We start from the raw sequence: 26,989 nt of genomic DNA on the forward strand, positions 1-26,989 counted from the left end.
TGTAGTTTATACAACAGTCAGTTCTCAGGGAATGATTAAATTGCACAGCGATCTAGTACAAGGTAGCTTAGAGTCAGGAAACGGTTCTTGTTCAGTTCAGGTGCTTGAATTCAAATGAAGCTATTCGTGTTGGCAGACCAGAAATTTTATTAAATAAATAAATCTTTTGTTGCTTATTACAGTTACTTGAATGGTGTCGCTTGTAAAGCCTATATGGTCTAGAAGTGTGCCTTGAGTCAAGCTTGAGCTTCATTTTATTTTCCACAGTCTTTACTTGCACAGTTAGCAAAGGCACCAGTCAGATTTATAAGTGCTGAAATGATCAATTCCCAGCCAACAACTGCACAAATATTTACGTCCTCAAGTCTGTCGGGACAGCCAGTTTGTATGCAGTCATTGTGGGCAAGCAATCATGTTTTTTATAATCTGACCTGTGGCCAACAGAGGGTGCGTTACAAGGGGGAAAGCCCTCTTTACTCGTTCTGTGGTCCCTCTCTGTGCTGGACATTGTGCTTTTCAGCATCCTAGGCAGTGGCAGTAGCAGCAGGCAATTGAGCCATTTGGCTGGCAGGGTTCTCAATCTGCTTTGGTCCCACCAGAGGCCCAGAGCAGAGGTTAAGAAATCAGCTAGCTGTGCACAGAGCTACCCATGACTAATGCTACTGCCTGCAGCCTGCCCTCTTGTATATTACTCCCTCCAGGGACGGCTCAGATGAATCCTTGTGTAGATTACTCCAAAGCCTTCAAATTGTATCCTCCCTGAAGTCAGGTTCAGGCTTTTCATTCAGATAGACAGAATTCCTTTCTAATTAATTATGTAGTTCTTTGTTTTCATTGCCACAGAGAGCGTTTTTTGTATTGCTTAGAACAAATGTGTAAATGAAGCCATGTAGTCAGATTGTCTGTCATTTATGTGGTCAAAGTTTTTAATTTAGTTTTTATTGGCCCAGCTGTTCACAATTCTGTATCTCAAGGGATTAAAAAAATCAATGAAAACTTTTTTTTTTTTCTTTTTTATCAGGGCTTTTCATATGTGACGCAAATTCATCAAATCGATTTAAAGGGAGATGAAATATTTTCTCTCTCCAGCACCCTACTTGCTTTTTTCCAGCCATTCTTCACCTCAATCTTTCTACTCTGCAAGAGTTAACTTTGATTTTGACAAGAGCCAGGCTACAAGCTCACAGTGCAGACTTCATCTTGCCCCACTACATCTTAATAAGGACAGGAGAGAGAAAGACAGTGAGTGACTAACTTTGAAAGTGGAGATTTAGAAGCTATTTGTCTTGAAGTGTTTCACATCAGAACGTGTCATCCATGAGCAGCCAAGGAAAATCCCTTCTTTGATACATCTGCACTGTTAGATATCATACATTTTTGATGTCCAATGTATTCCAGTTAGTTTGTGATGGATTTTTAATTCATTTTCTTGGTGTACCCACTTTCCATCAGCTTTCTCAGAATGACTTGCAACAGCCCTGAGAGAGGACGGGTGAACTACAGGCTTATAAATATGGCCTGTAATTCACCCACTAGTTTATGAACACTGGAGCCCATTGTGCCTATGACATTTGCTGTGGCTACATTACAATGTGTGAGACTGTCCATGGAGAAATAGCCATTTCTTCCTCTTTTTATCATATATTTCTGCTTGCATATTTGTCAAACATCAGTGCAAAAATTGTCCAAACTCTCCAAATGTTTGAGATAGCTGTTTAGTTTTCTGCCGTCAAACTTCAGTGCAGCTGCAGTTTAAATATATTGATATATAAGATCACATCATCCACATTTAGTCAATTATTTGTGAGGAAAATCCACCACCAAACAAGAAAATTTACTCAGAAATACATGTAGAGATTGTTTTTTTTGTTTTTGTTTTTGTTTTTTTTTTTATTGTTTGTTTGTTTTTTGTTTTGTTTTGGTGATGTTTAGCTATTTCAGGGTGGATTTTCCCTTTTACACCCCAAATCTCTCTTCACCTCACCAGAGATCCATGGGTATTAGCCAACCATTTGTCAATTAGACAAGTTATTTATGGTCAGCAGCCCACAAGACAACAAGAAACAGCAGATCCACCATGTGTAAGCAGTTTTACCAGCCCCTGAATACAGAGCTACATTTATTTGGAATACTACTACTACTACTACTACTACTACTACTACTACTAACAACAACAACAACAACAACAATAGTAATAATAATAATAATATATTCAGGCTGTCAAATATTAGCCATGCTTTTAAAAATAAAACCTCTTCTCTTAGTGTCTGTCCTTTTTATTTATTTATTTTATTTATTTATTGTTTTTTACAGTTTGTCTTATCCTCAGGGCAAGGGCAGCATTACCTATCTATTTTCACTGTGTGTTGGTGTTGACTTAGTCTTGGAGGCTGGGAAGCAGACACACACACATACAGCACAAACACATACACACACTCCCACACCATTAGTTGAACGACCATGCCAGTGATTTTTGCATGTTTAGCTCTACTGAAAAATGTACACACTTCATGTTTCTGCTCATCTTTTCCTAAAGTGAGCAGTTGTATGTTAGAACTTGAATATCATGTTTCCTCCCTTTTTATCCAGCCATTGGTTTGCATTCATTCCACTATGATATGAAAATGAGCTTTCAGAGACTTCAAACCAGTATTTCATCACCATAATAAAGTTGTCCACATTCATTTTCCTGAAAGCAGCAGCACTGTTGTGTTGCAATCACTTGAAATAGGGCGGAGTGAAACAGCCCCTCGGCCACAGAAAATAGTCCCTGGAAAAATTTTAAAGTTTATGAATGGCGACGACTTAATCACCGAAGCAGAACATTTTAAGGTGGGTGTTGTGACCAAAAATTAAAATTAGAATTTTTTTTTGGTTAAATCTTTAGTACTCCCACATGATTTACTAAATGTTTTTTTTTTTTTTTTTTTTTGCAATGGAAAATGTTGGTAAATTGTAGCAAATCGGCTGAAAATGTAAAATGCTGCAGTCCTCTCCAGTGTGGGCTAACAGACTGGCAGATATTCCAGTATACTTGGCCAACATCTGATGTCGGTGGCAAAGTGATGGAGTTCTCTTCATTAGTTGACTGGCAGGTGGAATCATGTGAAAAGCTTGCCAGAAAGGCTCAAGTCTTCAACAAGAAAACAAACAATCTTCAGAGCATTTGCCTGAAAGACAGCTGGTTTAACCTCTGTCCAAAAAACTATCCTCTGTCCTTTTTCCGGTTTTTAATGAATGGCAAGTACCTCAGAAAAGACAGAAATTGAGGTTTCATCTCCTGTACTTTCTCTTTACAACCCCTGTCTTTCTGATCTGATCTTTCTGATCTTCACTGGTTGCACTCGATTTTCTACTTTTCTGTTCCTCATCACACAATTGCTTCTTTCTCCGTCATCTCCTGTCATCATACTTTCATCCCATTCTCTGGCCATCACTCTTTTATCTCCACTGATTTTTCTTTATTGCCCTCAATTCCTCTATTCCTCTGCCATACAAACACTATTGATATTTTTTTTGGCGGGGCCAGTTTCAAATAACGGGCAGACAGTCTGCTGGACTGGAACAAAGACTCACATTGGTTATGCTTAAGTGTGAGCAATTAGAAAGAGCACTAACTATACTGTGATATTTCAACACGAAAACAAAAATCAGTGATTTCTATGTCATGAAAGTTTGTCCTCAGATTTGATTATTAAGTTGTGTTTTGTATGCAGACTGTAGTGGTAAACGTAGTTGACTTGAAGGACCAGTGATTTTGCATGTTTATCCTAATGTAATATAATATCAGTACCACTGAAATGTATACACTTCCTGTCTCTGCTTCTGCAATGACTTCAAACTTGTGGGAGATGGTAAAAGCACTGCTACCAGAGTACTTCTGTTGACAAGAGCTGCACAAACAGATGCCTATGGTCGGATCAAGAGTTAGACGACGACAACGAGCCCTGTAAAGAAGATGATGAATTAATGTTCTGAGGAACAACTGTTTCCTTGTAGGCGCGACATCTGCCCAACTGCGCTACCAACTGCTCTTGTGAATGGTCTCTCAGCCAGAAAATAGTCGCAAGGGAAATGTTTGCTTTACAGACAATTATCAGTTATGTAGTTTATGAATGGAGACGACTGTGTTCGCTGCAGATGCAGAGCATTATAACGTGGCTGTTTCAACCAAAAATTCAAATTTGAAAATCATGGGATTTTGATTATATGTTGTGAAATCTTCAATACCCCTGCATCCTTTGAAAAATGGTTTGTTGCCATTTCAAATGTGGGGAGAATGTAGCAAATGGGACAACCATTCAAAATCAATGGTATGGTCCTTTAAACTGCTCTATAGGTTTCTTGACTTGTTGCTCCTGAGGCCAGGCTTGCAACTTTGTGTCAGTTGTATAACTAGGATTGTATAACTAGTTATGCTAAATAAAAATACCATCCACAAGTTCTGTGGATGTGTTTATGTTCTTTTATGTAAAAAAAAAATAAATGGCTACAATCATCAGTTAGACTGAATAGCTGACCTTTTCATGGTGACGTGTGTCTGCAATGCTCATCACAGCAAAATTTAGAATGGACAGTGACTCTAAGTCTGGCTGAGAGGTCGAGCTTTCGAGCATGATGGCCTAAAGCTGGACTAGGCAGTTTTGTTGGTGCACAGGAAATCATGAATCAATACTTTGGAGCAAAATACAGCAGTATGTGAATGCTTCACCCGGAGAAAACTGGACTCACAAATTATAGCTGAGCCTGTTCACCATAAGCTGCTAAGTAAAAGTAAATTAGCCCAGAGGTTTATCTCAAGTTACATGACGTCTCAGTCTTGACGTCTTCAAAAATCTGTTGTTGCTATTTGAGGCCGCCAACATGCAAAGTTGCCTAGTGCAGCTTTAATGCAGTGAAACGTAATGCCATGCTGGACGTGACTGAAGCTGGTGGCTCGCCCTGCTTGTCAGATGTGTCACTCCGCTCCAGCTCCACAGCCCTGGTGTCGCCTCGGCTCTGCGTCTCAAGCGGGGAGCAGTGGTCCCCACCCAGAGGCATCAATGAGGCAAACATTGCAAGAAATACTCAAATTCTCATTCTCCTGACTTTACACTCTTTCCACCCACAGCCAGTTCGATCCCTTCAGATCATCAGTCATTGTTATCCTCCCCTTCATCACCTACTTCACCTCTGTCTATGGCTGTGCTTCACAGTCTCATACTTACTGGAGGCTATATTGTGTGCAAACCGGACATGCTGCAGATAACAATCCCTTCTCAAAATTAACATATTTTGTACAAGTGCTTTTGAATGTTTGCCCCATTTACTACAATTCCGTCACATTTTACATCGCAGCAAACCGTTTTTCAAATCGTGCTGGAGTACCAAAGATTTTACAACGTACAATCAAAATCCCTCCAGTTTCAAACATGAATTATTGGTTGAAACGTCCACCTTACAATGTTCTGCCTCTGTGGCTAACGGGACTATTTTTTGGTGGAGATACCGTTTCACTCCGCTAAATTTCAAGTCGTCAAAACCAGTGCTGCTGCTTTCAGGAAACCGAATGTGGATGACTTTATTACAGTGATGGAATACTGGTGTGAAGAAAGTTTTAAGTTTCTGAAAGTTCATTTTCATATCGTAGTGGAATGAATGGAAACCAATGGCTGGATAAAAGTGAAGACTAATGATATGGGAGTTTGGGAAAAGCTTTGGGAAAAGATTTGCAGAAACATGTGCATACATTTTGTAGATATGGAGCTAAACATGCAGAATCACTGTCATGTTCCTTTAAGTGTCAAACATTACACACATACACACTTTCCCTTCTACCAGCAGAAGTCAGCCTGCCTCTGTTATTATTCACAAATGACATTAGACAATGCAAAACTGAGCATCTCAGAAAAGACCTCAGCTTATTCTGTAACAAGCTGTCCTCATCTCATTATAAGATCATCTCAAGTCCCCTCTCTGTCTGCAGTCATGTGTCTGAGTCATGCAGTCATCTGTTTGTCCTCAACTGTTGGCTTAAAACCCGATGCCTTTCTGCCAACCTGGATTTTATTGACAAATGGGCCACCATCCCAGTTGGATCTCAGATGCTAACTGAAAACTTAATGCTTCATCCTCAGCCTATGACTCAAGTTGTTGCTGCCAGTCCCGCCTCCCATTCTGACATGCTCCATGTCCCCTCGCAGTCTTCCCGTCCCTGTGGCTTCAAACAACAGAGCCACAGAGTCCGGGATGTCAACGGAGAGACCAGCTGCCAGGTGTCTGACTTGAAGTTCATCCATCCTTTCACCTCACAGAAGGAAGTATATAGTGATACTTAATTTTAGCCTTGTTTATTAGGTCCCTTGTTAGTACAGCTTTTATCTATCAAGATTTTACCCCTTAATGAGCTCCACTTTTTTATGGTAACATAATGGATAAAAAATGATACTGGGAGACATTAACATAATTGTTTATTGCCCAGACAACTCCCGTGAGTAATATTACCCTCGAGTTACAACTCTATTTATATGTTAAGTAATTATCTGAGAAAAATTTACCCTAATTTACCCTACACATACCATTACCTAATTTGCCACTCAATGACTGTATCGCTTTAGCGTTTCATTAAAGAAAGCCATACTGATCTGTGAATATCAGAATATATACAATATTATGGAACTAAATATGCAATCCCTTCTCTTCTTGCAGCATGGTTTCAGAATACCGAGTAGGATAACCAGTAAGCTGCTTATAAATTGGTGAATAATTGAGGTTTATGCTGCAAAATACCCACTTGTTATTGTCTTATTAAGTATATTCATTTTAAAAGTTATTAAGTATATCATTCCTTGGGTTTATTTATTTAATGCACATAACAGTTTCTTTAAGAGAGGTCAGTGATTATTTTCAGGTAAACGAGACAACGAGACAGCCCTGTAAATGTTGCATTTTTAAACAGGCTAAAGCAGGCAGACTCTCTGAGGTCCTTCCATCTATTCTGCCGCAGAGATGTTGCCATGTTTGAATGTAGAGGAGCTTGTGAATAATTTCAATTTTACCTGTTCTTCCATTCTGGATTCTATTATACGTTTTAAGCTGAAAAGCTAACAAATCCCTTCTGCCCTGGTTAACTGAGAATATTCATGCATGAAAGAGAGGCAATAGAAAAGCTGAACAGAAATGGAAAGCCTCTAAACTCTATGTTCAACTTGACATAAAAGACCGGATAAGAAAAATACTATAATTTGTACGTTAAAAATGCAAGAGTGGTTTACATCACCCTTAGACAAAAAAAACTAATCTGTAAAATTACCAAAGAACGTTTTGTTTTAGCAGACCTTGATAAATCCCTATGCTGGCACTGTCCAGGCTGAATCTCCTTCAGAAAGTCTTAGATTTTACTGATCTCTAATTTATCATTCCTGCCCACGTTTTTGGAGAAAATCACGGCAAACTCATTAGTTACCTTTATGAGCACTAATGGTCTCCCTTCTTAACACCACTGAGACAACATTTCTTAAAGTAATAAATGACTTGCATTTAGCAGCTGATGTGTGAAAAGGCGTCTTTAGCTCTCCTTAAGCATTGTCGCACTTTTGACAGTGCTGATCACTCCCATTTTTCTTTTTCTTTCTCTTTTTCTTTTTTTAATTGTAATTATTCTATTATTTACTTCCCTCCATTATCAGTTCCATTCATTTCATGGACAAACATGCCAAGACAGTTGTGCAGTTGTGTTCTCAACTCTTCTTGGAATTGTGAGTGTTTCTGTCTTTTTATCAACATAAAAACATGATTCATTCTGTCATTTCAAGCAGCCTTGACTATTGTAAGTCCCTGTATGCTTGTCTCACCCAGCAGAAAGTAGCAAATTCATGTTAGTCCAGAAAGCTGCTGCAAAAGCTCCAAAAGGAAGCTTCCACTGGTGCACTATGACTATGTCATAGTGCACCAGTGCAATTTGGGATGCATTGTGTTAACAATTATTAACCACCTTTATAGATCCACAAGCGCCTCTGTTTTGGTCCTTCCTCATTCAGGCTCAAGTGTATCATCCTGCTCAGGGCTCAATCCTTTATAACACTTCGTTCAGGTTTGCTTTTCTTTAACCTCTGGTATTTTGTTTTCAACCAAAGCTTTAATTATCTGATCCTTTTTTTTTAATTATTGATTGCACTTACCCTGAAATATTTGACTCTTAATCTTTTTTTCATTTTCTCTCTTTTTTTTTATCCCACAGTTTTTATGTATTACTCACAATCATCTGTTAGGCACTATGTAAGTCTGTTTTAATAAGTGCCCTGCCGGTAAAATTCATTAGTAAGTAATTAATATATGGACGGAAGCAGACAGAGTTTGGGTGGGCTTTACTATTCAGCCCTTCTTTAACCAGAAAGTCTCTAGAGACCTTGACCAGAGCTCACTTTTACAAGAGAGAGCTGGTCAAGACTGAGTGCTAGCAGACCATACTTGCACAGTTCCCACGCATCCAAAACCTTTAAAACCTGGAAATGCATAGATTGGTTTTCCAGGTATGAAAAAACACTTGGAAATTTGGTTAACTGATCAAATCTACTGGAAATTTTAGTGAAATTTGGTGTACTGCAGTGTCACATGTGTATGGAAGGTGGAACAGATCAAAAGGAGGCAAAACTGCATGTTGTCAACCTGTTAGCACATTGTTAACATGTTGCAACATGTTTGTTTTAAGTAAACAACATCCTGTATAATGCACCGACAACATATGATCTGATATGTCATTATTGCAAAAGCATTTTGGCCACTTAATCCATTTTGAATCATTGTCAGATGACCAGATGTTAGCAACAGCTAACATGTACCCAAGTCACTGAATGTGTCTTTGAAAAAATCAGGAGAACGATTTCCTTAAAAGAGTAGGAACCCAGACTTGGCGTAGAAAGAGACAAACACACGGTGTCAACAAACTTACACATGCACACACACACACACACACGTCAAAACAGAACCAAACATACAGTGATTGAAAATTACAAATTATAAATGTATACAGTGGCGGTTCTGCCCATGTTGCCACCCTGGGCGAAATTACTGCCTTGCGCCCTACTGTTCTAGCCGCGCGCACGCGGCAAGAACTTCCAAGCGATAACGGCCGCTACCGATGCCCCTCTGGCGGCTAGACGCGCCCCTCCCAGAGCAGGGGCGCCAACACCTGCACAAATACCTTTTTTGGAAAAATACTTTTTATATGGACAAAATCTTGTTTGCATAAAAAAAGCCACCAGTCAGCATCAGGCGGGCCGGCCGCGGCACCGGCTTGATGCCGCGCCCACCCGGTCAGGTCTGCCGGATCTGACAGGTGAGCGGCGCACACATACTGCCATCCTCTCATTATAAATCAACTTTTGTTCATACGTGACTGCAGCAGCACAACGGACAATGAGACAGACAACATGGTTGATTATTGACTGCGCAATGCGGCCATTCGCCGGTAATTGCGGCATCAGGCGAGCCCACCTACTGGTTTATATGCAAGCACAATACATGTGTATTTGCTTAGACCCCCAATATTAGACGAGGGCGTTTTTTCAGGGCATTTTCAATGGAAAAAATATTGTCTTATATTCAGATGAATACGGTAATAGAAAACTGCTTTGCAGCGAGGATGATTTTTTTTTTTTTTTTTTTTTTTTTGCTCTCATGCCGCCCCCCCCACGTGACATGAAAATATGCCGCCCCGGGCGGCTGCCCGCTTCGCCCGTGCCTAAAACCGCTACTGAATGTATATACCTTGTAACAGTCATCATAAGTATATAATTCACTTTAGTAAGTAATTCATTTTAGAATCATTCACACCATAAGTTCAACCACCACTATCACTTCCATGATATATTCCAATAATAATGCCACTAATTAATGTAATTAATGTAGTTGGTATTTAGGCAGGTCCTGCACAGGTCTACCAAAGTTTAGGCTTTTCATAAACTTAATTATACCAGTGTGAACATCTGAAATCTTTAAGCTATTTTTTCATCCATTGGTCAAGTTAATTATTTAATTGAATTAAATTAGCAGATGACATACGATTTATCTATAGCTGTAGTTTCCGACATCTATCTCATAGGCACATAGTGTTATGTTTGTGATGTTATGCCTTACTATGAATGAAAAGCACTCAACAGGCTTTTACAATAATCAAATAAAAAAAGTGAATGAAAATATAAATGTATCAAGTTTGTGACCAACTTTGCAGGGTCTGCACAAGGGATCCTTTTTGTTTATAGGAGTGATGAGCCAAAAATGTCCAGAGTAACCATTTCAAATGTTTAATGACATCTTTTTTTCCTCTTTCTAACCACCTTCCCTATGACAAATCAGCTCCTCACTAATTGCTCTCTCTCTTTCTCTCTCTCTCTTGCTCTTGGTCTCTGTACTAACAACTCAGACACACACACTACATGTCCTTGAAGTCTGTTGAGCTGCCAATCATGCTGGGAATGGTAGAGATGTGTGTGAGGAATGTGTGTGCACATGTACTTGAACACAAGTTGTATGGATCTGTGGCTTAAATGCATGACCTGTGTGTGGGCAAACTTGTGCTTGTGTGTGTCTTATGTGTATGCATGTGTGTGTGTGTGTGTGTGTGTGTGTTGCAGGGGCTTTGCAGGCATTGCTGGCACTACAGAGACGTCCTTAGTGGAGAACAAAGAGAGAGGCTCTTAATGAGCTCTGCCGCTGCTGAGACCCAAACTAGGCCAGCCAACAGGCCATGTGTGTGTGTGTGTGTGTGTGTGTGTGTGTGTATGCACGCCTTATCGCCAGTGCTGACACACACAGAACACAGTGCAGGACCAGCAGTGGGACCTGTACCAACCAAAGCTGTTAGCCAGGTGTCTGGGGTGACTCAAAAACAACAGCTCTGCAGTGAGAGAATGTTTCATTTGATGTGCTGCAGACTCTGTTCCTCTGTCCCCTGCCTTTTTGTCATATCTAAAATCCCACAGCACAGGGGCAGCAAAAACAGTAAAAAGTAGTTGTAAAAGTAACAGTAAAGGCAACAGAAACACACTTTAGTAACCTTCTCTCCTACTTTATCCCTCTTTCTGTCTCTTGCACCGTCTTTCAACAAAATTCAAATAAGCACCCACACACAAATCATCACAGAGCACCCTCTTTAACCTCTGTGAATGTGAACCTCTGACAAGAAACACCAAACAATTGTTCCTTTTCATCTATCGGCACACCAACATCACACACCTTCAAACCATTCAGCACAAATCAAAGGGAGCAAAGTCTTAATTAACTCTCAACATGGCCTGATCTTCAAGGCTTACCCTCCGTCAGGCCCATGTGAATACTCCAGTAGTTCTGCAGACACTGCAGCTCTTTCTTCATGCCTCTCTTGCAGCGGCAATCATAGAGCGGAGAGTCCTGCAGCACCTCCAGTGCCCCCTGGCACTCCTTGGAAGCCAGCATGGTGCTGCGCTCTTTGTCGCCACCAGACAGGCACTGGCGCATGATCCGGTACCGTGAGCTGCACTGGCTGTTCTGGTTGCAGAGTTCAGAGGCTCGAACGCAGTCCAGAGGTTCCCGCCATCCAGGAGGGCCCAGCTCCGACACACAGACACACACATCTGAGGGCCAAGAGTGGAGGAAGACAGGAATTAGGATTGGTATTGTTAAAATATTTTACCAATATATATTTTAATTAGGGATGCACAATACTCGATTCTTTTTGCAAATATCTGATATGTTGATATTTTCAAACTCTTTTGGCAGAATGCACATATTTTTTCCACCTCACTGCAGAGAACATCAAGTCTCTCCTGTAGTGGAATTAGCATATTATTATGCCTGCTCTTATTGTGACGGCTCACTGGCACATGCAGACATAAAATTTAATGCTTTGGAAAATGTACGGGGAAAAAAATAAAATTACTTTAACTTAGGTTATGTGAAACATGCCATATTTATTTTTATATAACATTTTCTTTCAATCAAAATCGTAAGATTCATCCTACTTAAACAGGCTTGGATGATGCTCTCCCTAAGACAATCCTGACAACAGCCACAACCAGGGCAAATTTGACCTATTTCACATATTGGCATGTCATACTGGCATAAATTTTCATTTTGGACCGATGCCAGCATTTCATTTGGATGCCGTTATCATCAGCCGATACCGATAACGTGCCGATATTATCATGCATTCCAATATTAATGTGTACTTTTTGGGGACTGGGTAGTTTCCACAAGGAGAGGAGGGACATGTCCTCTACACTTTTGAAAATTATTTTGTCTTCCTCTCCCAGTGTCTCTACACACTTTATTTTAAATTGAAACTAATACATCCAAAGAGCAAAGAATGTGTGTTCACTATAGGTTTTCTAGAATTATCTGCTTTTCTAAACATATAATGATGATTATCCCCAGCCTCGTTTTAGCTTGCTGTCATGAGCAATCCAGTGGGCACAATGGATAATTTAACTCTTCACTGTCCAGTGTAGCCACTCTTGTTTGTCGCCTCTATGCAAATCAAGTGAAGCCACTGTTAACAAGAGTCACCTTTGCGTTCAAGCGCTGCCATTACAGTAGCAACATGACCATGCAGGTGAAATCTAATTAACTGAGTGTCTGAGAGACAAGATAAGACTGCTCTGCCGGACGTTTGTGTTTACCTGTCTACAGCCATGCACTGACAGGAAGAGCTTGTGCACATGTAACAGGGAAGGATAGAATGGGTTAAAAAAAAAAAAAAAAAAAGAAAGAAAGAAAGAAAGAAAAAGAAAAAGCTGCCCTGGACTTTTAACCAGACTGGCCCACTATACGTAAATGCCATAACAGTCTCTCTACAGCTACCAACCGAACCATTGTCACACACAGCAAGCCCCTAACACCACCACCTGTCTGCATCACATCAAATGTACACTAATGTACAAACTTACTGACCCACATTAGACCCAGACTGTGAAGCCAACTATATTTTAACTTACTTAAAGCAGAAGATACAAATGAACACACAGTTTTCCCCACTGACCAGTACCACATCATGATATGCCTTCATAATTCATATTTACAGCCCAGCCTGAGGTCCAAAAAATAAACAAAGTGCTAGGCCAACCAACGTCATCACCACCAACAATAACAATAACAACAACAACAACAGCAGCAGTCAGAAATGGAGACATATTTTCAATCTTTTTTTTTTTTTTTTTTTTTTTTTTTTTACTGATTGAGTTCTTAATCCAATGAATAATAGTGGTCAACACAAAAAGATGAGAAGAGGACCTGCATTTGCTGTGTTATAGGGTTAACATTTTGTTTACATTCGTAATTGCGATTAACACTGGTGCAAAATAGCTGCTGACTTCCCCACTCCATCTAATCGGTCTGAGTGAGAAGGAGCGGGGCCGTGTGTGTGTGTGTGTGTGTGTGTGTGTGTGTGTGTGTGTGTGTGTGTGTGTGTGTGTGTGTGTGTGTGAGTGTGTGTGTGAGTGTGGGTTGGTAGGTTGGGGGGAGGGAGGGGGGCAGATAGTCTGTCGCTAGAGCAGCAGAATGGCGGATGATTCTCGGATATTAGGTCATTATGATCGGGCTTCTCAACGCCTGTATCTGGAATGTCGGGCCTAGTCAATAAAGTCGTTACTATTAGTAGCTTAAAAAAAAAAAAAAAAAAAAAGTTAGGCGCTAATGAGCCCCTGTTATTTCTCCAGGTACCCCAGATAGCCAGTCCGCCACAGGGAAGTGCTGAGGGATAAATCAGGTGCCCCCTCTGGATCGACAGCTGATTTCAGCACCACGGACAGCGCCGCTGCACAAACACGGGACTGCCGTTTCATGCACAAGCACACACAGTCACACGCCTTGATTTACAGTTTAGACATTTCGCTGACAGTGTTACACAGAGACACTTCTAGCAAGTGAAGGAGTAATGGTTCAGCGTACTGGCCAAGGACCTTTCTAACTGTACATGTGGGTTTGACACATTGGCTTTGGTGGGCATCAGATCTCTGACCCTCTGGCTGCAGGACAGTCTGCAACCAAGAGGCCATATAGGATTATACTTTTACATTTACCGCTGACGTTTTACTGGCATGTGTGTTACTAATCAGACATCAGTCGTCTTGATCGACAGAGAACAGCTTTCCTTTTAGAAACGAGCATTGCTCATCTCAAGGTGTTTTGAATTTTGGAATCATGTCCCTTTGCCTAGTTAGGGGAAGGTGAGGGGCACGCCAGTGGCCTTCAAGGTAGAGTAAAGTAAAATATAAAAATATAAAATATAATTTTTGTAATTTAACCCAGAGGGGAATTGGGATTTCATGAGAAAGCATTTAATTTGACCAATGAAACACACGGGCAGGAAACAGACTTCTTGGCCTTACGCGCGCGCGCGGGCGTGCGTGTATGTTACTTACCCAGCAGAAACATTAAACTGATGATATTAATCAGGATCATGGCGCGCTGAGCAGTAATCCTACAAGTCTTGAAGACGGAATTCGGATGGATTCCCGCTGTCCGGTTCACCCCTCTCCCTCTCTCTCTCCCACTCTCTCTCTCCCTCTCTCTCTCTCTCTCTCACACACACACACACGCGCGCGCTATCTCTCTCTCACTCTCTCAAAGCTGGAAACCGGTAAGCCAAGAGAGTAACATCACCACCACCGACATGGTGGTGCACCCACAGACACCAGATATCCCGGGAGACAGCCCTAACGGGAGCCCCGCGCACACGGGAGTGAGTGGCCCCACTCAAACCAGCGCCGGGGAAGAAGTGTTGATGAATCCTTTACGTTAAGGGCCACATTATTTGGTGTAGCTCATGGCGGAATATCCACGTACAATCCGGAGAATTCGGTCCATAAACAGGAACGGAGACTTTTATTACTGCTGGGCAATTATTCTGCAATTAAACGAACAGTGTCCGTGCGCCTTCTCAAACGCCCGTCAGCATGACTCCAACTTTCCCGATTTCCCGGTGATAGGATACGTGACCGTAGCTGATGTAGTTTTGCCAAAGACTGTTAGAAACCAAGGACGCCAGACCGTGTCGCTTCCGTGGTTACTTGCGCATCTGTCCCTTTCCCGTTTCCTTCGCTTATATTAATGATAATAATGTCCGTATGTGCGCCAGTTAAACCGATTTATAATAAAGACAAGCAGCTTGATGCGTAATGGCACGCGTCTCCCGGGGGCACGAGCGAGTAACACAGCTCCGTATTCTAATCCACTCCAATTGCCTCGTGCGTCCGCTCGTGTCTCCTTCAACACGCGGAGAGTCCTATCAGAGCGCGCGAGGAAAACCTCTCTTTTACCACCTCGTCCAGCCCCCGTGCAACACACAAACACACGCGCGCGCGCGCGCACGCACGCACGCACACACACACACACACACACACACACACACACACACACACACACACATGCGCGCACACACGTTCACACTGAAGGTGCGTGTTGGCCACAGATATTGTGCAATTCACATCAAACTTAACCACGTTTTAAATGCACACATATATACACACACAGACACACACAGAGACACGCGTGCGCGCAGGCACGCAACACCCTTGGAGGTTCCATATGCATGACCTGAGGTGCAGGCATCAAAGCAAACGATTGTAATACATAAATACACATAAATGCGCACTCCCACGCTAATATACACCCGACATTTCCACAGCACTATAAGGGGAAGCATCTCTGCTGCTGGAGAGAAACACAACATCTGGTTTTAGTTACAAACCTGGCTTCATATGAGTAGAGTGGGCACGTTAGCCTAGAGTCTCAAGCCTTATATAAGCCTTATAATACAGCTTTACGTTTTTCTTTTCAATTTTCCATACCCGCTTTTCCTATTCAAGGTCTCAAGGGACTGAAGCCCACCTGTGCACATGGGTCAGAAGGACATGTGTCACTGCTTTCCTTCATTTAACAAAGACTGCCCAACACAAACCTACAATGTTATTTTGTTCATAATTTTAAGACAGCTTAAGAAAATCCTTCATTAATCTTGTGATTTATCAGTATTTTTTATGCAGTGTATCACAGGGCTAACATGGACAGACAAACATATTCACACCTACAGTGAGGTCAGTCCTCATTTCACCTGACCTGCATAATTTTGGACTGTGGGAGGAAACCCACACAAACCCACGGAGAACATGTCAACTCCACACAGACAGGAACAAGTTTCAAGTTTTAAGGTTACTTCATTTACATAGCACTTTGGTGCAAAACTTGCTTTTGTTTTTAAAGTGCTTCACAAACACAATGAAGTACACAGACAGAATGAACGAGGTGGATAAGGTGCCAGTACATACAAGCAGTACAAACAGATCAGAAAAGAGTTTCGCGGGGGTAAAAGGCCACGGAATAAAAATGACAATGGAACTAGTTGAAAGACCAAGGCTGAGATTCAAACATTGGACCCTGTTGCTGTGAGGGGACAGCGAGGCACTGACCCTGTGTACCGCTAGTCCATGAACAGAAAAATACAAGAACCCCAGTGAACTTGAATGGTATCTGCTTGTTTTGTAGTCTGTGTTTTCATGCTCAGTTAATGGTGAAAAATCATTAATAGGGTTTGAGAGCAAAGGGGAGTAACTGGAATGCAGCAAAAAGTTTTCAAGTACAGTAATAGACAGGCTTACTCATACTTCCTGCTGGCTTCTGAACACTTCTTAAAGTCCCATTAATCTCCCTTTGTATCACTGCTTTTTTTTTTTTTTTTTTTTTTTTTTTTTTTTTTTACTGTACATGTTAATATCTAAAAGACCCTTTCAAAATGTAGAACTAGGGTGTTTGAAAAACTAACAGACTGGTTAATTATGCTGTCAAAAATTTTAATATTTTACCATTAGGCACCAACACTTAACAATCTCAGGTAGAGCTAGTTTAAGTGAAAATTCACCTTTTATTATTCCTGATGTCATGGACAATTTAGTCATAATTCAATCAATTTTCCTGAGCTTCTGCCAAGACACACTTCAACACGGGCATCAAATGGCACGTTAAAAATTAAAAGAGATTATGGTATAATGACAGCAGTCTTGGTGAGTTTCCATAAATCTCAGTGTGTTTTCCAATTTATAGCCATACATTTTCCTACCAGAGAAGTATAGTCTACATGCAGCAACAGTCCCTTTCCATAGACAACAACTTTGTTTAAGGGCTCATAAACAATGCAATGTGATCTCAGAAGCTCAAATGTAACAATGTGGCTTACACTGGCAAGGCTTTGCATGTACAATTTCAACATCATAACCCATTTCATCATAACCATTTAATGATAGAGTGACTGCAATGCCTGGAAGAAGTGTGTCTATTTATGGACTTGAGAATGTTTTTTTTTTTTTTTTTTTTTTTTTTTTTTTTTTTTTTTTTTTGTGCTGCAGTCCAATTAAAGTCCCTTTCTATTAAGTCTGACCTACAGCATTTTGGAAGCTGGACCTATACTGCATCTGGCATGCTAGTTCATCTCAGACTTTACTAGTGATGTCTGTTTGCATAAACAGTCTGTCAGTCACTCATGGAGCAGCTCTTCAATTAGCCTGGCATCAGCCGGCAATTACAAACTATCAGGGTCTCCTTTCTACCGCGCTGATACTTCAGCTGTATCAGTCTAACACTGTCATAAATACACTTTAGTATGTACTCTATTTAAACTGAATATTGTTTAATTGGAGTCTGAGGTCCTGAGCCAGCAGGCCGTTCCTGCTCATAATAAACTGGATGATTTGTTCGGTTTGAGATGTGTTCATCCAACCAGCATCTTACAACGAGGGGGACCACACAGCCCCCTCATTATGTCAAATTTGCCAGTGAAGATCAAAGGAGTCTAACCAGGCCCCATGCCTCACACAGGGCTGTGCGTCAGCCACAAAAAAAAAAAAAAAAAAAAAGCTCATTTGGATGGAGAGGACCAAATACACTCTCAATGGTTCATCAAAATCAGTCTTGATTCCGTATACTCTCCCTGTCTGTCTGTCTGTCTGTCTGTCTGTCTATTCATTCATCTGTGGGAGGGAAAGAGTTTTAATTACTGGCCTAATTTTAATGAAACTCAGGTGACAGGCATCTTACTGAAAAATTACTAAAATTACACTCTCTAGCCTGAAGGGGTTATACCAATTAAGAGAACTCTTTGAACTGACGCGTCATTCCTGTCACAAAACTGTCACAAAATCTTCCACTAATATGATTCTCCTCATGGGAAATGAATTCCTCATATGACCCCATATTTCCCCCTGATAGATCGTCCTGAAATTAAGACCCCTGTTCATGGCATAATTAAAAGGAATCACTGATTGGCACAGAAATGGCCCTGCATGGTCAATAGGGCACTGCATGTTTATTGTATAGGCCTGTGGTGGACAGAGTCTTAATATATTGATATACAGTTGCTGATATTTATATTTATTGAAGGGAAATTAAAAATACTGGTGTAAAAATCTATGACGGTAGTGATGGGTAGGGATTTTTATGTCCTCTTTTTTTATATATGTTTGTATTGTCCAGGAACTAGAGTGTTATATTTTTCTATGACCCTTCTTCATCTTCATTAATCTTAAAGATCAAATACTTTTTCTGTGATTGCAGATCTTAATACTCATCTTCCTATTTGTTTATTTATTTCTATTGTTCAGGTACCAAACTCTGGCCAGGATGAGCTTCACTGATGGTCCTCCTATAGTCATTTTTTTTTTTAGATAACTTTTTTGTAACTTTTGAAACTTTGATAACATCCATATGCTTATTTTCAAACTGAGCTATTTGGTGTTGTCCTTTATAGATTGTTCTTCATTAACCCTTTGATTTGTGATTATTGTTACTAATTTGGTGTTAATACAATTACTGCTGCAGCTGGGTGTGGGAATATGTTTTCATATATTCTGATTGGCCTACAATTAGTAATTAGAGTCGATATACTGTATGTAAGCTTGACTTTTCAACTGTCCCACTATTTTTACCTGATGAGGGTCTGAGGACCGAAATGTTATTGCTGTTTGCTGAAATATGTTTGTTTTTTTGTTTGTTTGTTTTTTGCAAGTAAGGTAACAGAGTGCAGGAGTCTTCTGTTTTTTCCTGAAAAAGTAGAAGTTATGAAATTATTGCAGAAAGTAAAGCCAACTGTCCCGATGGTCCAGTTTATCTTAGTTATGGAGAGACCACAAAATTCAAACTCTGTAATGAACACAACTCAAAATGTAACAAGGACAGCTCTTCTGCAAAAACATGCTTAAGATAAATTACCGATTTTAAAAAAACACAAAAAAGTACATGTACAGAAAAAAAAGACCCTTGCTGTAGGGTGGTCAAGTTGTTGACCGTAAACTGGAATCATAGAGGGACCTAAGAGGGATTGAATGTACAAGAAACTGGTTTACTATTGATACAATAGAATGTTTGGCCCATTTACTGCAATTTACCCACATCTACATGGCAACAAACCATTTTGCAAAACATGTGAGGGGGCAAAAAAATTTCATAACCTATGTATTCATTTCATAACACATGCATAAATATAGAGAAAGTGTCCAACCACACGAGATGCAGTCTGCAGGGAAATCGCTGATGTTCTATAGCACAAACAGCAAACTCTTAGACAGCTCCAGGATTACTCTGTCATCACTTTCCCTCTCATCATCTTCCCATCCACATGACCTCTACATGTCCACTCTTTAATTCCCACTTCCCGTTTCAACTTCACATCTGTTCTTTGCTTCTGTTCTCGCTACCTCACTTTTCTCTGTCTCTGTTTCACAGCTGCGTAACCCTGAACTTACTGCTGCTGACCTCTTTTAGTTTGGTCCCTTGGCTCTAATTCAATTACCACAACCACTAGAAAAGGCAATTAAGTCTGATGAATAATTAACACTGATTAATGAGGTGAAGTCAGAGGATACATCAGTGGTAGAATGATTGAGCATTAGGAGGGGAAAATTACTATGCTGTTGAATGAAATGAATCAGACCAATGGTAGTTAGAGGACTGAGCACTCATTCTGGGGTAATTTAGGCCAGAGGTTAATATTCTGGTAAACACCACTCCAAATCTTAAAACTTTTTAACTTGTTAGAATGAGCAGGTTTGTCTGTGTTGGAGTGGTGCAGTAATTTCAAACCTAACTTTTACAGTGTATCTTAACCTAGTTACCCAGTTTCCAGACTGAAATGTTACGTTTTACATTTATGCAAACTAACAAATTCATCAAAATGTGGATGTTTCTGAAGCAAAAATGGTTTGCATGTCAACATTTAGACTGAAACGGCAACATTTGTGCATGCACTAATGCGAACTAACTTAAGCTTGTTAGCTACTTTAGGGTCTTTAAGTGGATACAGACCAGAAAACAACATGACTTTAAACAGTGACACGAAGTCAAAATCGTTTTGAGGGATGCACAAGAAACAACATTTGTTTTTGTTGTTTTGTTTTGTTTTGTTTTTTTGTATGTGTGTGTGTTTGGTGTGTGTGTGTGTGTGTGTGTGTGTGTGTGTGTGTGTGTGTGTGTGTGTGTGTGTGTTCTCTCTTTCTAGTCCCCTGGCTTCCAAAATGATGGAACTATTTTCTCTCTTAGCCCTTCCACTGTGTAACAATATAGGCTGTGGGACTGCAACGCTACTTTTTGTGCCACTTTTTGCTGTTTTGCATCCTTCAAAACGATTTTTCAACTGCATGTTGCAGAAAGTTGTTGCTGTGGTGACCACTTGCTTGTGGTGACCAGGTCAACAGTATCATACACCTTGATCGTGTGCTTTTCATCACTTTGGTCTGTGGAGGCGCATCTAACCACACATCACGAAACCCCAGTTTATGTGTCATGTTTTGATATGAGCTTCTCAAGGAGCAAAAAATATTTCAATATTGTTTATGCATTCTCATGCACATGTAGTGGTGGTTAAATGATTATATGAACAAAACCGCTGCCACGGTGTATGATGAATAATGAAATATTGATACAAATTTACCTTCCCCGAGGAACTCAGAGATGGGCTAAGTACACCATATTCAAGGGTGAATAAAGATAAATTGGAAAGTGCTGGTGACATGTATGGTGAGGAAATTCAGAATTTTTCATTGCATTTCCTGCAGGTCTAACATAATTTAATATATGATTTTCTTGAAAAGAATAAATAGCCTAATTTAGGTTATAATTGGTGTTGATGCAAACATAAATATCATTTTAGCTTCGACACATTTTATGACTACTTTGAGAGTAAAAATCATGGCTCGGGAATTAGCAGTCAGTAAACGTTCACACAGCTTTTAATTCATGAAAAATCCCACAGTTTTCATTTTCACAGCAATCCAATGTATGCATGTGTGTCACTGTGTCATACATACACAGGCACACATTGCGATGATGCTCACTCGTATCATTCCACATAGCACAAGAGAAGCGCGCAGCCCTCCCCCTGTCTTCCTTAGATGCCATTTCTAGTTACATGCAGTTACATTAATGTAATAATGACATAATTATATTTGATGAAACAGACATCTGCTGGGGAGACCTCTGCAGGCCTACTAAAATCCCATCACACAGGCCAAATCAAATCTTATTTAAATTAAATCTAAATCAAAAGAAAGATCAAACTAAATCAAGTCTTATTTTACATTTTATGCTACTTCTGACCTTGTACGCATCACACTGTCTGGAGGTTTTATCCTATTAAGTATTATTGGACTAGCTATTTCTAAATGTTCATCAAGTGCCATAGTTTTTCAATAGAAAGCACAATAGGCATTTGAATTATCCCACTGGGCATATTATATTAAATGCAACTGATTTAACCACCAGCAGTAGCATCTATACTGTGAGCAACAGTCAACAGCACGCAGCAGAGCAAGCACCCTAGTGGCATTGCCTATTGTGCAACAACTTAATTTACTGACTGAGGGTTTACTATTGCATGCACAAATGCTCTTGCTAATCAAAAAAAAAAAAAAAAAGTTTTCATTATATTGCGATGGGATAGGGACAGACCAGGTACTGCCGCAGTTACATACAATGACTGGACTGTACCAGTGATATTGATTGGCTGGCCCATTTATTACATTTTCCCCACATTTTACATTGCAGCAAACTGTTCTGCAAATCACGTGGGAGAACTAAAGACTTGACAACATGAAATCAAAATCCCTCCATTTTCAAATCAGGATTTTTGGTTGAAACAGCCACCTTATCATGTTCTGTTTCTGCGCCTAACACAGTCGTCACCATTCATAAACCACAGAAATAATAACTGGCTGTTTAAAGCAAAGGTTTTCCCCAGGGACTATTTTCCCTGGCGGAGGGACCGTTTCGCTCCGCCCAATGTCAAGTCATCAGAACACAACAGTGCTGCTGCTTTTAGGAAAACTAATGTGGACAACTTTATTACAGTGATAAAAGAAAGTTTGAAGTCTCTGAAAGTTCATTTTCACATTGTAGTGGAATGAATGGAAACCAGTGGCTGGAAAAAAGGCAAGAAAAGTGATATCGGAGTTTTAAAATATGACTGCTTGCTTTGGGTAAAGATGAGCAGAAATGTGAAGTGTGTACATTTTGTAGGTATAAAACTAAACATGCAGCTAAAGTTCAGAAGGTAAATGGTTCCTTTTCTTTCTCTCTCACAGCTCCACTGACCTGAGGCCAAGGGTGCTGTGACCCCCGTGGGTGGGGTCGCTGGACTGGTTGCTCAAGGTGGTCTTTTCACTGATGCCCTTAGGAGGTTTGAAACTTTGGCAGTCACTCCAGCCATAGGGTATTGATTGGCTCATCATATTTCTGTACCCCGACCATGAAGCTTGAGCGTGACGCTGGCTGCTAAAAGCTCTCTCTTTCTGTGCCCAACACACACACACAAGCACACACACAGAACATACTGTTATGGTACACAGTTTTGAAAGCATGCCTCCCCGTCCATAATTGTGTGAGAAATGACAATTTTTCGCACAGAGCACTTTTCTATCTCTGCTTACAGGGTTTTTTTTTTTTTTTCACGATGAGCTGACTGATTCTCTTCTTCTCTACCCCAGTTCTCTATTTTATAATAATCTCTCCCCACCCCCACCCTTCACTCTCTCACCTCTCTCTCTCACACACACACACACACAAACATATACACACCTGTGTGCCAGTATCAATATGATACATGTTGGTTAGGTAACAAAGCTGTACGCTGTAATTGGAGGACTCTCTCACTGCCTCAGCCAAGCAGACAGTAATTTAATTTAATTTAATTTCAACTCTTTTCCACGGGGACATTCAGATAACATTAATTAGGTTTTCTCTTTTAACTTTTTTAACACTATACTTCTGTTCCCGAAGCAGTTTTGCAAAGCTAGTCTCATAATGACTGCCTTCCTGTCTACCTGCCTCTCTGTTTGCCTGTCTGTCTGTCTGGTTATCGCTTTGTCTTACTCTTTGATTGATTGTCTGGCTGGTTGTCTATCTTTCTCTTTCAAACATTATTTTTCACCTTTACCCCAACCCCAGCACTGACAGGCACTATTTCAGTCACACAAAAGTGATTGGAAATACGCACAAACATGCACACAATTGCACAAAATATCTCTTTACTTAGCCATTCCCAGCCTGTGTGGTAGTTATGGATACAGTCCAGCTTTTAAATGCATTTCTGAGAACCAAGGACTGATGCTATGACTGCTATGTAATTATGGTTGACAGAGGGGAGGCGGGCAGGGAAGAGAATAAAAGTAATGTCTATGCTGCAGCTTTTATCTATGAATACTGAAAAGACATCCACTGGATCACTGGTTTTCAAAGTGTGGTTCGCGGGCCCACAGGAATCACTGAGGGGCCTCCGAACGCTCCTCAGCAGAGTGTGGATTATTTTAATGTCACTATAATTTAATTCATTAGAAACTGTTAGAGTGCAGAAAACGCATGAGAGGTCATTTTATCATTGGTTTAAGCTCACCACAACTTGTCAGTATTCAAGTATGACATGTAAACTCTGCACAAATTTAGTAGATTACTCTCAGAAACATCAGAAAAAAACATGATTAACACGGAACATAACTAAAAAAAAAAAAAAAAAAAAAAAAAAAAAAAAAAACAATAATCAAAAAGACCAGACCACAATTTGAGAAAAAAAAAATTAACAATAAATAAATACATAAATACAAAATTTTAAAAATAATAAAATTCACAGGAATTTAATATTTAACACACACCAAAATATCTCTTAATATGAGAGGTGTGTGGGGGGGTCAACCTGGGGGTCCAGATCATGAAAAAGTCTGAAAACATCTGCGCTGTTCACTCATCAAAGTCCACACCAAATTTCTTCAATGCCTTTATGCAAGCACTCGTTCATCCCCTGTTGCTCTCCTCGGCCTGTTCTTGCTTTCTGTTGCGTAATAGTTACACATTAGAGTCATTACAGCCCCTTTGGGTTAGAGTTGAACTCTCAGCTCTGAGACCTTCACTTCTGAGAATCCAGTAGTTTATTTGTGAGTTTTTGATATGACTGGACTGCTTGTGTATTTCCATTACATCTGACAGTCCTTGGGGTCAAAATCTCGCAGTCTCCTTTTCACTTGCCCTCCACTGTATTTTGCCAAAACTGTAATAAGATATGATAAACGGAGGAGGACTGTCCACTCCCACATGGACAAATAGCTCTCCAACCTCTGCTCTAGCTTAGGTACAGAAGCACTTTAGCCTAGCTGCATTTATAAACAAAAATAAAAATAAAAAATAAACACTCAGGACCACATTTAGGAATACTTCTGTGTGTCTTTTTGGTCACATTCTGCACTTCATAACATGCATGCTATTTATCAAACAGCAGGGGGAAACTCAGTTTGCCCCTCATGTGAGGTCATGCCATGACAATATGTGTTTCTCTCCTGTACGCATGTGCATTTAAGGGAGGATCATGCAAACTATAGAAGGGGATATGATCCATGTGGTTGATTAGACATTCCACTGGATTCAAAATTGGGGCAGGTAATGCATATTAACCTGAAATCTCAGAGATATCTCAACAACAACAGCAGACTTCGGTTGGGTGCACCACAAAAAAGTGTGCAGGGTGTTTTGTGATCTAACAGAGAGCAGTCATTTATTTTTAAGGTTGCCTCAGTGAATTGGAAGACATATTGAACACAATTTTGGGCTCGCACCAGACAAAGAGGGGATATTAAAAATATGCATCAGGCTTCAGTTACCTTGGCTTTCTAGGAAGACATCAACTGTACTGACACCATCAACGCCCTCCACCTGCTCTGACAGGAGCGTCTGCTGGACCAGTTGCTGTGTACCTGCTCAGTTCCCTTTAATGAAGGCTGTCCTTTCCTCCTCTTTTTATGTCACAGCACTCCCTCTCTTTTTGAAAAAACTGCCTCAGGCATTTTCTTTTTTACCCTTGATGTGTTTATTTCTTGTTAAATAGATGCCCAAGTGTTAATTTTGGCTGCAGGCATCCCTCCAAAATATCAATGTGCACTTTCTGTCACTTCATTAACCAATAATTCAACCTCAGGGCTGTTTGTCTTTTCTTTTACCTGAACTGTGGAGGGCTGCATGTGGCACAAACTGCAGTGCTCCACCATTCAAGTGTGCACATTTCAAGCTCTGCTCCATGGGCTGAACTGTGAGAGGAAGGCAGCCCAGGTGCTGACTGCGTAATTATCTGCCGCCTTAGTAAATCCCATGTTAATTACATTCAGATTTTGACCATCATGTAAGCTGCAACAAATTGCCCTTGCAAAGATGAATAAAGTTGTCTGAATCTGAAAATGAGGTCCTGCACTGCAACTCCCAAAAATTATGTTCCACTTCAATTAAATTACACTCTCAATTATGTTTCAAGGGAATCTCTCATGAATTATGTTTGTTTGTGATGTATCACAAATATATTTCTAATCAACATATCTTCTATATCTTGTCGTGAATCAAAGTCTGGTCTCCTGAGGGAAAGTCACATCTTTGTTTGTTTGACCCATCCAGCACCCCTCCTTCCTGCTAACATGGACTTTGACAGTCTTTGTGTTTCATCATGGTACATGCTGCAGATATGTTGACTGCAAACATATTTGTCATACGTCAAAAACAAACACAAGCCACAGCAAAAGTTGTTCCCCTGGAAACATAACTGTGAATGTGGTTTAGTTCTATGGGAACGTCATTTTTAGAAGACCAGGCTGGCAGCTTTCACGTAATTCAATCTGGCCCTCAGTATGTTTACGTACACACAAGAAACCAGATTACAGTGAATAACTGGGACATGGCAGGAAATCAGGTAGCGTGTACATGTGTTACTTTACTCTGATTATTCAAATGTATTCCTGCACTGTGCATATACATGCCCTCCCACAGTAATCAGGTTCCCCCCAACCCCCAACTTCCCCTGGACTGTTCCAGCGGTGACTCACAGCTGGTAAAGAGCACCTGTTAGCCGGCCTCTTGTGGGGATTTCCCTGACGGGGGTGGAAGATGTGTATTTTGTTTTTGCATCCTTCAACACGCATGTTGTTTCTCTCCGCTGGGCATTGCAAAGTCTGTATTTATAGTATTTATGCTGTCAGTTTCTTTGTCTGCTGTCTCTCCTTGCACATGTGCACAGCAAAAAAGGAGTTCAGAAATCTACATACATGAGTTTACATGGACCAATATCTGGTTTCCCCAAGTAGAAATCTAACTGCCTTACATTTATTTCTCTTAATCCCATACCCTGATTATAGAAATCAGTTTTCTTGTTTATGTAGCACTTGAGAAATCAGATAACTGCTGCACGAGGGAGGAAAACCTGATTATTAAACTGCATGTAACTACAGTAACTGACAGATGAAAAGAAGAGCAGAGATATAAACTTTGTTAATAAAACAACACTCATCAAGAGGCTTCTGAAACATCACACTTTAACATGTTTCCCCAAAAGAAACAAAGTTAAGATGACAGAAGACAGTAATCAATTTGCCAATAGCATGCCAGCAAAACAAAGCAAGCGAAGCAACAGTGCAAGATGAATAAATAACCAGCGAGGAAAATTAGGTGATTTTAAAACAGCTCTGATGTA

General features: G+C 40.4%; 1 protein-coding gene across 1 annotated transcript in view; it reads right to left on the reverse strand.

The window, feature by feature from the left end:
• The window catches only part of gfra2b (GDNF family receptor alpha 2b), a 97,448-nt gene extending 82,414 nt beyond the window's left edge, over positions 1-15,034 (reverse strand). The window contains exons 1-2 of the mRNA XM_030064588.1: positions 14,376-15,034; positions 11,292-11,591 (exon numbers count right to left, since the gene is read on the reverse strand). Coding sequence (XP_029920448.1) covers positions 11,292-11,591; positions 14,376-14,415 — 340 coding nt within the window. The 5' untranslated portion in view covers positions 14,416-15,034. The remainder of the gene's footprint in view (positions 1-11,291; positions 11,592-14,375) is intronic.
• Between the last annotated feature and the right edge of the window lie 11,955 nt (positions 15,035-26,989).

The sequence above is a fragment of the Myripristis murdjan genome, chromosome 12 (assembly GCF_902150065.1).
Source record: "Myripristis murdjan chromosome 12, fMyrMur1.1, whole genome shotgun sequence".
In the NCBI taxonomy this organism is placed as follows: domain Eukaryota; kingdom Metazoa; phylum Chordata; class Actinopteri; order Holocentriformes; family Holocentridae; genus Myripristis; species Myripristis murdjan.